The 12,205-nt window shown below is 38.5% G+C and overlaps 1 protein-coding gene across 1 annotated transcript in view; it reads left to right on the top strand.

Moving 5' to 3' along the window:
• LOC102498741 (exosome RNA helicase MTR4) overlaps positions 1 to 12,028 on the top strand; it is a gene marked incomplete in the record, with an annotated part of 69,043 nt that extends 57,015 nt beyond the window's left edge. The window contains 3 exon segments of the mRNA XM_014587998.2: positions 5,068 to 5,173; positions 10,767 to 10,823; positions 11,801 to 12,028. Of these exon segments, the coding sequence (XP_014443484.1) occupies positions 5,068 to 5,173; positions 10,767 to 10,823; positions 11,801 to 12,013 (376 nt within the window).
• Between the last annotated feature and the right edge of the window lie 177 nt (positions 12,029 to 12,205).

The raw sequence follows: 12,205 nt of genomic DNA, 5'->3' as shown, positions 1-12,205 counted from the left end.
TGTGTGTGTGTGTGTGTGTGTGTGTGTGTGTGTATATATATATATATATTTATTTTTAAAAATTTGCTAGAGGGTGCATGCACTTTCTAGGAAGAGACAGAGGGAAGAAGGATGGAAAATGAGAAAGCTCCTGCTCCCGGCAGATAGTCATGCCCAAATCCCTTCCTCCATTTTTCCTTTTGGGATTCGGGGCAAACATGTGCATCCTGTGTTTTTTTCAGGTTGCCAGGTCTGAGATTCAAACCATGCTGTCAGCTGTGTGGGATTTAGTTGCCTTAACCACCTTGCCTCTGGCTGCCTCTGTATATTTAATTTTAATTTATTAACACTTTTCCACTTTGACACTTAGTCTGGTAAACATTATCCTTTTATATGTATAAAATAACTGAAATTTTAAACTACTAATTAGGTATTACAGTAGAGCATTTTATAGATCACAACTTAAAACTAGTTTTTAAGATGCTATTTTATGTTTTGGAAACCTTTTGCCACATTATAAGTGACCAAAAAATCCAGTTATTTAAAACAATAGTTACTTTATTCTCTATGGTTTTTGTAGGTCAGAAATTTAGAAAGGGCTTAGTTGGGTAGTTCTGGCTTGGAGTCCGCATCATTGCCATCAGACAAGTGGTTAAGCTGGAACACCAGAAGTCTAGAGCTGCTGGGAAATGTTCAGGTCTCTTTCTCTCAGGACTTCTTCATGTGGTCACTGTATGTGGGCTAATTCATAGTATCAGAGCCTCAGAGTGGTAGGACTGTGTATATGGAGGCTCAAGCCTCTAGTATGAGTGTTCTAGCAGGCCAAGGTGAAAGTTGCACCTCTTTTCTGACCTAGCATTACTTTTTATAACACAACTTGTGTATTATACAGCATCATTTCCACCACATTCTCTTGATTACAGATGAATCCTAGACCCTCACATTCAATTAGAGGACAGTTAGATTCCACGTCTTAATGGCACAGTAGTTGCTGTCCAGTAGAATTATCTGTGATGGAAATGTTCTGCACATGCACTGTTCCTGTGTAGTAGTCATTAGCTATATGTTTTTTGGGTTTTTTTTTTAAGAGAGGTTTTTGCTATAGGGCGTGTGCGCTTGCCAGAAAGACAGAGAGAGACAGAGAGATAGAAAGCGAGAAATCACCTCCCAGGGGAGATGACCACACCACAATCCCTTCTCCTCCATTCTCCTCTTGGGATCTTGGGCACACATGCACACGCGTCTGGCATGAGTTTAAGCCACCGGGTCCGGGACACGAACCATGGTCAGCTATGTAGGAGTTCACTGACATAGCCATTACACTAACTGCTAGTCCCCCATATGTGGTTAGTTAAAACTAGAAATGTGGCGAGTGAGACTGAGGAGCTGAATTTTTAATTTATGTAATTTATTTATTAAAGAGATTTTTGCTGTAATGCACGTGTGCTTGCTGGAGAGACAGAAACCAAGAGACAGAAAGCGAGAAATTACTCCCTGGGAGGATGACCAGCCTCCAGTTCCTTCTCCTTTATTCTCCCCTTGGGATTTTGGGCACACATACACATGCACTGGTGTGAGTTTCAAGCCTTCATTTCCAGGACTCAAACCATGGTTGACCACGTGGGAGTCCTGCAATCTCATCTGCAGATCCTATTAATTTATATAATTTAAATTGGAATTGCCACAGGTATGCAAAAGCAGCCTACGCAGATCAGTGCAGTTTAGAAAAACATGAGCAAGAGGTATGTTATGGCTATAGTCAGAAAATCCAGTTTATGACACTATTGTAAAAATTCATCACTTAATTCCTGAAGTGAGGAATGTTTCCTGTCTTTGGATGCAGCTTAACTCTTGTTAACTTGACAGCCCTAAGTTGATGGCCAATGAGCATTATCCAGCCTAGAGATAGATCTTATTTTGTCCATATAGTGATTACCATCATTCTCAGTGAATCCATGAAAGACATTTTCCAAGTTTTCATATTCTCTGTATGGCCCTGATGGAGAGGCCCAGAGAATTATAGACCTTGTTTATCGTTTTGAACATTCCTGATAAAGACTGACCCATTGTTATTATAATCTCAGATACCTGTAGAGGTGAGGAGACCAGTGACAAAATAGCTCTTGGCCACGGAAAGGGGCAGTAACCACCAATTTCAGTAATTTGTTATTGTAAGATAATGTCATTAACAGATTTTCTCAACTTAGAGAAACCAAGAATCCAGAATTTTAGGTGAAGTATCTTGATTTAAATGTTCACTCTAATTCATAATTAATTGCTTTAGTCACTATATGCAACATATAAAACATTTCTTCAAGTTAGATTTAGCTCTCACAGTTTTTCTTCCACATATGATACAGTTCATCTTCCCTACTCTGAGTAAAGAATCCCTGATACCATATAGTTAATCATTTATAAATTAAAAGATTAAATCTAGACTATAACACTGGTCTGCTGAGTCATATGTCATAGTTTGTTATTGGGTTTATCTCCTTCTGATTTGCCTAATGTTTAATAACTAATACAGAAATTAATTCTCTTAGGTATTTATAGCTAGATTAGTCTTTGAAGAATGGATATTTTATTCTACGATAATTTTTCATTTGTGCCAATAACAGTATCATACCAGAGTACATTTATTTTCTCTAGAACTAGGAAAAACTTCGAATCATCATTGACTCCTCTCTGTCTTTTCATGTCTTAAGTCTTTGCCTACATTCTCTTTTAAACAGCCACACTGACTAATGTGCATCTCTCAGGATTTCTTGCCTAGATTGCTGTAGCTTTCCTAGTTGCTGCCTCCTGTCTTGAGTTTCCACAGCCCATCCTGTAGATAGCTTTCAAAGTATTTATTCCAAAGCATAAATCCTGTTGTGTTGTGTTTGGTAAAAGCCCTTCAGTGAATCTCTACTGCCTTTAGACAAATTGCCCTTTCTGCTCTGTCCATTGTGATATGCTATGCATGTTATTTCTTTTACTTAGCATGCATGACCTTTCCTTCACTCCCCCTACTTATTGCTGATTTCGCTTGTGTTTCCTAAGATCTTCTGAAATTAGTTGTGAACTTCAATTTGATTTAAGGCACATTGATTTATTTTATCTATCTGTCTGTCTGTCTATCTACTTATTTATTTATTCATGCATTATACCTGCATGTTAGCTAGAAGGTACATGCACTCACCAGAGAAAGACAGGGAGAAGAGAAAGGACGTCCCATCGGGAATGGTTATACTGTCGTCCCTTCTCTTTCATCTCCTCCTTTCAGGAATTTGAATGTATGGACACCTGCCTGGTATGTTTCTAAAGTGGCCAGGTTCAGGACTTAAACTGTGATCAGCCATGTGGGATCGGTTGTTTGAACCACCAGGCTTGACTCTTCTGTGTGACTGTACAAACCTGTGTTAGATCACTCTGTTAGAATCACTGTTCTGTTATTATTGGCTTACTTGTCTTTTTCCTGTGTTAGACTGTACCCATTGAAATGGTCTTGCCTCCTTTGTGTTGTCTTCACTTAACTTTTAGCTTACCCTTAAGGATTTAGTTTCTGACTTTTTTATTTTTGAATAGTTATAACCGTAAAGATGAATAGTCAATGGTTTTTAGAGATCTTCCAAAGAATAAAGAGAAAAGTTGCTTTTTACTTTTTAATTACTGGATAGGTCCATTGATCCCTTTTATAAATATAATTTATGGAGCCTTGATTATAGAAGTCTAGAAGGGGACAGCCAGGTGACATGGTAATTACAGCTGGATCCCACATGGCCAACCATGAGGTACCAAGTCCTGGACTCAGCAGCTTGGAAAATAAACTGGGCACATGAGCATGTATGCCCCGTATCTGAGAATAGAGCAAGAAGGGATTGTGGTGTGGTCGTCCACCAGGGGACTCATCTTTTCTCTTTTTTGTCTCTTGGGTGCACACACAAATGCTTTATAGCAATTTATTTTTTTTCAGTCCAGAAACACTATCTCTGTAGTCTTTTTTTTTTTTTTTTATACTGGCATTGAACATAGTTGAAAGTTCAGAATTTTTAATTTTCCATTTATTGTGGCAAAGAACAAAAACCCAGGAATTATTATACAAATCCGAAGTTAAACTCAAAGAAGGAAAAAGCAAATACTGTATTTTGGTAAGGTGAAACAGGGACCAAAAGCAATAAGCTAGAACTTAAAGGAGGTGTATTTGAAATATGGACTCATTGGGACCAGCAGTTGGCGTAATGACTATGTCACTGGACTCCCACGTAGTCAACCACATTTTGAGTCCTGGACCCGGTGGCTTAGACTCAAGCCGGGCGCATGTGTGCACGTGCCCAAGATCCCATTCGGAGGAGAAGGGATTGCGGCATGGCCATCCCCCTTGAGGGGTGATTTCTTGCTTTCTGTCTCTCTGTCTCTGTCTGTCTGGCGAGTGCACATGCCCTATAGCAAAAACCTCTCCCCCCAAAAAAAGAAATATGGACTCATTAATGTATTTTGACAATGCAAAAAAGAAATCAAAAGTAATGAGCTAGTACATGTGAGAGATGTATTTGAAATCTTAAATTGTATTTATCTGCTGGATATTTTCTAGGTTTGTGATAAAAATTTATAAGCAGCAAGTGATAGTTTGTTGTGGTCAAAGACCATTGTGTATCTTGATTATAGACATTTTCAACCCTGGGAAAATATGAAGTAAAACATAGATTTTTTTGGGGGGGTACTTTCTTATTAATATTTCTAATTTTCATTACCGCCTTAGTCTACAATTATTTTGTAAGATGATTTAAAGTTAAAAAAATACTAAAATGTCCTTTGGACCTAGGTATTAAATGATAACCGTTTTCCCTGCATATTGAGACTTAAATAAATATAGCTTTCAACCAATGAAAATGTGGATTTAGGTATTTGGGATCTTTATATGAAATGTTATTTTATGTAAGACCTGCCATTTCCTTAAATAAATTTGTCACTTTTTATTGATTATTCCTCATGGTCAAAAAATACATTGAATTAAAAACTGCATGTTAGGAATATGTATGTGTGTATGCACTTGTATGTCTTTACATTCTGACGATTAAACGTTATTTTCTCTTTTTAATGGCGTAGTGCTGATGAGCTCCTTCTGACTGAGATGATGTTTAATGGCCTCTTCAATGACCTTTCTGCAGAACAGGCAACAGCCTTGCTAAGCTGTTTTGTGTTTCAAGAGAATGTGAGTCAATTTAGTACATTTTATTTATTAAATTATAAAGCATGCCATTTAGTTTTAAAGTGCTAAGAATTATTTTTAATTGCTAGAGGCAGTGTGCCTCTGTTGGGGCATTCTTATACCACAGTCCGTTCTCCTTTTCTCCATCCTGGTTGGGTTTTGGGCATACACACAGATGTGCTTAGTGTATTTTTCAAGCTACTGGCTCTGAGATTCAAACTGCAGACAAGTATGTGGGATCCAGGGTCCCTTAACCACTAGGCTATGGAACTGACCCCTATTACGGATGATTTTAGTTACAAAAATAGCACTTTGTATTTAGATATTATGGGTCATGTTAATTGGAAAACAAAGCAACTTTACACTAGGCTATGGAACTGACCCCTATTATGAATGATTTTAGTTACAAAAATAACACTTTGTATTTACATATTATGGGTCATGTTAATTAGAAAACAAAACAACTTTAGTACAAATATAGTAAGAGTGTTAAATAATTAAATGCCTATTGTCAGAAAGGAGAATAAAATAGGATTGTATTTGTGAACATCTCATCATTAATCGGATTCCAAGTGTTAAATTTGTTTCATAACCTAGTTGATTGTTTAAAGGTCTCATCTAGTAAGTCAAAAGAAGATAAGTGAAAGTAAAAATAGGAAAATGTATTAAAAACGATAGGAGGATAGCGGGGTTAAATTAACACCATTTCTTGATTTCCCCCTCCCCACCAGTTAGAGAATAATAACTATGACATAGCCGAACCTGCGAGGGACTGAAGTTTTCATTTTTATGGGCAAAGTTTATAGAGATGACTATAGATTCTTGTTTTAATAATAATTTTTTAAAATATGGATAATTAGTTCACTTTCAATGATTCTTGAGAAATCTGGAGGACCGGCCTCATAGTGCTACAGGTTTAAATTTTGGCCGCAGAGGTTTGAAAAACGCACTGAAGGGACCAACAGATGGTATACAAATTATGTTGCTGAACTCTCATGTAGTCGATCGCAGTTCAAGTCCCAGACATGGCGACTTAAAACTCACACCAGATGCCTGTGCATACGTGCCCAAAATCCCAAGAGGAGAATGGAAGAGAAGGGATTGTGGCCTGGCTATCTCCCCTGCGGGTTATTCCTTGCTTTCTTTCTCTCTCTCTTTCTCCAGTGAGTGTACTCATCCTGTAGCAAAAATCTCAATGGAAAGAAAAACACACTGGATACCTGTGTGTTCTGGATTCTGATGGAATGGAGAAACAGGGTAAATGGGTTGTGGTGTTACTAGGCCCTGTTGAGTGCTTTCTCTCTTGCTCTCTCATGAGTGCTCTGGCAATTTAATAAAAAACGAAAGAAATCAAAAACGAAGGGCTGGGTGGTACACACAAGAACACTAATTGCCCTTGGACTACAATTCAAAGACCAGTGTGATTCATTCTAGAAAGTAAGATTTCGTGACCAGCTTTGGTGGCATAGAGGTAACGTGATGTTCCACCATGTTGAGGCCATATAGCAAGGTCTTGGGTTGTTGTTCCGAGGCCTCCTTGTGCACATAGGGATGCTCTCTCTCCCTCTTTCATGGAAGAAAAGAATAAAACTTTAAAAAATAGTAATGTTGGAACTGGCAGTTGGCATAATGGATACGTCACTAGACTCCCATGTAGTCGACCGTGATTTGAGTCCCGAACCCAGTGGCTTAAACTCACTCCGGGCGCAAGATCCAAGAGGAGAAGGGATTGTGGCATGGCTATCCCCGCTGGGGGGTGATTTCTTGCTTTCTGTCTCTGTCTCTCTCTCTCTCTGTCTGGCAAGTGCACACACCCTATAGCAAAAACCTCTCCCCCCCAAAAAAACCAGTAATGTTTCATTTTTAAAATTTAAGACTATTTGTTGTAGGTGAAGAGTATAAAATGAGAATAAAACAAGGACATTTGCCTTGTAAAAATAATTTTATATTATTACCTAATTTTTAAAGATCATTTCTCATGTACACTTAGTTTTACTTTCAAGTAAATTTTGTAAGACAAAATTTTTCAAGTTTTTTTTTTTTTTTTTTTTTTTTTTTTGGGGGTTTTGCTTAGGGGCATGTGTGCGCTTGCCTGACAGACAGAAAGTGAGAAATCACCCCCCGGGGTGATGGCCACGTCACAGTCCCTTCTCCTCCATTCTCCTCTTGGGATCTTGGGCACGCACGCACAAGTGCCCGGCGTGAGTTTAAGCCATCGGCACCCCCGGTCGACTACATGGGAGTTCAGCAACATAGCCATTACATTAACTGCTGGTCCCCTCCCCCCCCTTTTAAATGGATTTATGCCTTAGGGTGTGTGCACTTGCCAGAGACAGTGAGAGGGAAAGTGAGAAATCACCCCGCAGGGGGGATGGCCAATACACAATTTCTTCTCCATTCCTCTCCCAGGATCTTGGGTATGCATTCACATGCACCCTGCATGATTTTCAAGCCACCAGATCTGGGACTTGAACCATGGTCAGCCATGTGGGAGTCCAGTGACATAGCCACTATGCCATCTGCTGGCCCTCAGCTCTATTAAGTTGTTAACCTGTTAACTTGTTTTCTATTTATTAATATAATCATATATATTACTTCCTGAAGTAGATTGGTACTTCCCCCCCCCCATATCCCTGATTATTGAGTAGAATTACAGCTAAAGTAACAACAATGACAATCCAGACAGTCTTTGCCCTCCTGGGAATGCCTGTTTTACACCTGTGAAGTATTTGCTATAGAAGAGGGGTACATTGCTTTATAAAATACGGTCTTTAACTGTTTCATTAGGTTCAGAATTTTGTTAGTTCAGTTTCTAGGATAATTAAGGACATTTGTCAAATATCATTTGAACAGCTCTAAAGTTTAGAGATTGTTTAGGGATTGGTGGTCTTCTATCCATGCCATATTTTGTCTTGTGACTAATCGCTTGCAGGCTTGGTTTGTTTTAATGTGGCAGTGAAACCACACAGTGTTATATGCAGTGTCATCCATTCTTGTGGTTGGTTGTGCCTTTCAGCAAGGAAATGAAAACCATACTGAAAGTCACATGGAGTTTTCTTGATACTTTTCACAGTATATTTTTTAGCCAGAAGGCAGAGGCAGAGTAAATATACAACTTTTTGTTTGTTTTTAGGTTTTTGACATAAGGTACATGCACTCTCCAGAGAGAGGCAAAGTGAGAAATCACTTCCCATGGGGATGGCCATACTGCTGTCCGTTTTCCTCTAGTCTCCTCTCAGGATTTTGGGGGCACATGGACACGTGCCAGTGTGATTTTTTTTTTTTTTTTTAAACTTCTGGGTCTGGGACTCACACTGCAGTTGACCACGTGGGAGTCCAGCACCTTAACCACAATGCCACCTGCTGGCCCTCCCATATACTGACATCTGTATTAAAGTGGTTTTAAATTTGCCCCACTTTTTACATTTTTATACAGGGTCCCACTGTGTCACATTCCTCCTCCCTTAGCCTGCCAAATAGCTGGGACTACAGGCATGCATCATCACACCTAGCTTTCGGGTGGAGTGGGAATTGAACTGTAGTCTCCCGTGTACCCCAAGCTTACCTAGTAGCTGTATAAACTCTTATAATACAATGATCAAGTGCCTGCAGTTATTCATTGAACTCCCACTGTGTATATCTTAAGGATCTAGGCAGTAGATCCACAGCAGAAATTTGTTTTTGTGATACTTAGTAGGTGAAAATAAAAAAATAAAATACAGACCTTTTGTCAAATGGCAGTGAAGACTTTGGAGAAAAGGAAAGCAGGAAAATCTGAGACATATCACTAGGAGGGGGTAGGCTTACTATTTTAAGTGAGATGATTAGAACAGGCTTCATCAATAAAACAAAATTGAATTGAAACCTAAAGGAGAGATAGGGAATACACTGTGCACATACCTGGCAAAAGGACAGTAAATCACAGCCTCCTGACCTATTAGGACTCGGCCTTGTACCTATAGTGACCAGCATGGGGAAGATAATCAGGTAACTGGTGACCATGAATAAATGTAATGTCAAAGATGTTTAGTAGTCTTGCATTCTTTACCAAATTGAAATATTAAGTTCATTCTGGCCATTTTGCTTTTTTATCATTCATTAATAATTGTGGTTTTAACATGGAAAAATAATGTACAAAGTGGTTTGTGACTTATATAGTATACTTACATACATAATACAGATTAAAACTTAAGTTCTGAACCAGATAGTCAAAATAAGGGCAAATGGGGGAACCAGCAGTTAGCGTAATGGCTATGTCGCTGGACTCCCACGTGGTCGACCGCGGTTCAAGTCCTGGACCCGGTGGCTTAAAACTCAAGCAGGGCGCGTGTGCGTGCGTGCCCAAGATCCCGAGAGGAGAATGGAGGAGAAGGGATTGCGGCGTGACCATCCCCCTGGGGGGTGATTTCTTGCTTTCTGTCTCTATGTCTCTCTCTGTCTGTCTGGCGAGCACATGCGCCCTATAGCAAGAACCTCCCCCCCCCCCAAAAAAAAAGAAAAAAAAAAAAAAAGAAGGGCAAATGTTTGCAATTAGCCTGTAATTGCTTTTCAGACAATTTACCTATATTACCTAATCATATCTTACACATGATACATTCCATTCTTTTTTTTTTAATAATAATTATTTATTTTATTTATTCATTCATTTATTATTTAATTTTGACCAGAGAGAGAGAAAGATTGAGAAAGCAAGCTGCCAGGTCTGGGACTCAAACTGTGGTCAGCCACGTGGGAGTGTCCAGCACCTTAACCACCACGATACATTCCATTCTTAAAATAAATAAAATACTTCTATTTTTTAAAGTAATGCTTTCAATGCAAACAATACAAAACAATGATTTTTAATTTTCATAACAAGCCTATCAGTTTTGAAATTCTGGCTTTATTATTTGTCTTTGGCAGGGAAAGAAACCTGGACACATAATTCAAGCAGCTTGTCTCAGTTCATGTAGTTAGTTACTCTTGAAAGTCTGTTATCTAACAGAAATAGACAAACTTTTCACTGGTAGGAAAACACTATTAAGAATATGGGCAGGTTCTGGGTCCAGCAGGTGGCATAGTGGTTATGTGTCTGGACTCCCACATGGCTGACTGCGGTTCAAGTTCTGGACCCAGCAGCTTGAAACTCACACTGTGCCTATATGCATGTGTGCCCAAAATCCCAAGAGGAGAATGGAGGAGAAGGGATTGTGGTATGACTCTCTGCCCTGGGGCAGGGGGTGGTTTCTCACTGTCTCTATACATGCATACATGCCCTAGAAGTTAGAATTGCTTCAGAAGTAAATTACAATAAGTAAATTTGTTTATAATATTGATGTAACTAAACTACTGAGTATGTATAATTTTGCTGTCCTTGATTTCCATTTATAGACATGAGAAGTAGCTAGTTAGCATACTTTGCAGATTTAGTAGTGTGATATTTTCCTCTGATATGTAATAAGGGAATGTATAATTTACAATGACGAGTACAATTTGGTTCTGAAAATTAAGAAGTGACTAGAAACTCTTAAGTGTTAAGGACTAACATTTTGCAATTTGATAGTATATGTTTAACTTTAAACCTGGGTTTTTAATATCTGACTTTTTTCTTTTGTAGTCTAGCGAGATGCCCAAATTAACGGAGCAATTAGCAGGACCACTTCGTCAAATGCAGGTACAATTTTTTTGAAGTATGTATTTTATGAATCGATTATAAAATAAATATTTTTGATAGTCTAATCATAATAGTTTATCATTCCATACAGATAGTGTCCATTTGGTTTAAATATGTTACTTGATGTCAGTCATGTCATTTAATGCTACCTTATAACATCTTTTATGGTTTTATTTTAGTAACTTAGTAATTATTTTAGCTGGCCCATGAATAATTTTTATGAAGAATTCTATATTTCTGTAGACGTATGACTGGCTGAGCCCTATAGCCTGGTGTTTAAGGGAGCCAGATCTCACTCGGATGAGCACAGTTTGAATCTTGGCCCTGGTGGCTTGAAAGATGTGCTGGGTATGTGTTCATTGGTGCCCATAATCCTGACAGGTGGAAAAATGGAGAAGGAATTGTGGCATGATCACACCCCATTGTGGGATGCGTTCTCTCTCGCTTCATCTCTCTTTAGCAAGTGCATGCACTCCCCCCCCCCAAAAAAAAAGTTGTAACTGGCTGAAAATCATGCTCTTGATGTAGTTTTTCATAGTTAACCTCTTCAATATAACAAAACACCTTGCTGTTGGATCACTAAGCAGGCACTGTGCCTGCTTACCAGCAGAATATACTTACTGCAGACATACATAATGACTGGGAAGAAGAAGGGAACCTCATGGAATACTGGCTTTGGAAATCAGGGGTATATTTAAAAAATGATAAGGGAGGGACCAGCAGTTGGCATAATGGCTATGTCACTGGACTTCCATGTAGCCCACTGTGGTTTGAGTCCCAGACCTGGTGGCTTAAACTCACGCCAAGTGCGGGTTGTAGTGTAACCATCCCCGGGGGGTGATTTCTCACTTTTTGGCTGTCTCTGTCTTTCTGGTGAGTGCATGTGCTTTATAGCTAAAACCTCTCAAAAAAAAAAAAAAATATATATATATATGGGAGATAAAAAGGAATTTTAAGTGTATCTTTTATCTTTAAAGGAATGTGCTAAAAGAATTGCAAAAGTTTCAGCAGAAGCCAAACTTGAAATTGATGAAGAAACGTACCTAAGTTCATTCAAACCTCACCTAATGGATGTAGTATATACGTGGGCGACTGGAGCTACATTTGCCCATATATGCAAAATGACAGATGTCTTTGAAGGTATGGTTACATTTTATATACATGTGTCTTTTTCTGATACAAAAAAATGATACCAAGTGGCATTGTTTTATCTTAACAGTAAAATATATACACACATACACACACACATATACATACATAAAATTTTGGTAATAAAATAGAACATTTACTCTGTATAGAACAAAAATATTCTCAATGCATCCTTTTGAGTTATTTAATAAGTACAGTCTGCTCATTATAAATTCTTTTTTTTTTTTTTTTTT

This window comes from Tupaia chinensis, unplaced genomic scaffold (assembly GCF_000334495.1).
Source record: "Tupaia chinensis unplaced genomic scaffold, TupChi_1.0 Scaffold000251_1, whole genome shotgun sequence".
Taxonomy (NCBI): domain Eukaryota; kingdom Metazoa; phylum Chordata; class Mammalia; order Scandentia; family Tupaiidae; genus Tupaia; species Tupaia belangeri.
Note: the sequence above shows the minus strand (reverse complement) of the source record. Positions and strands in the feature narration are given on the sequence as shown.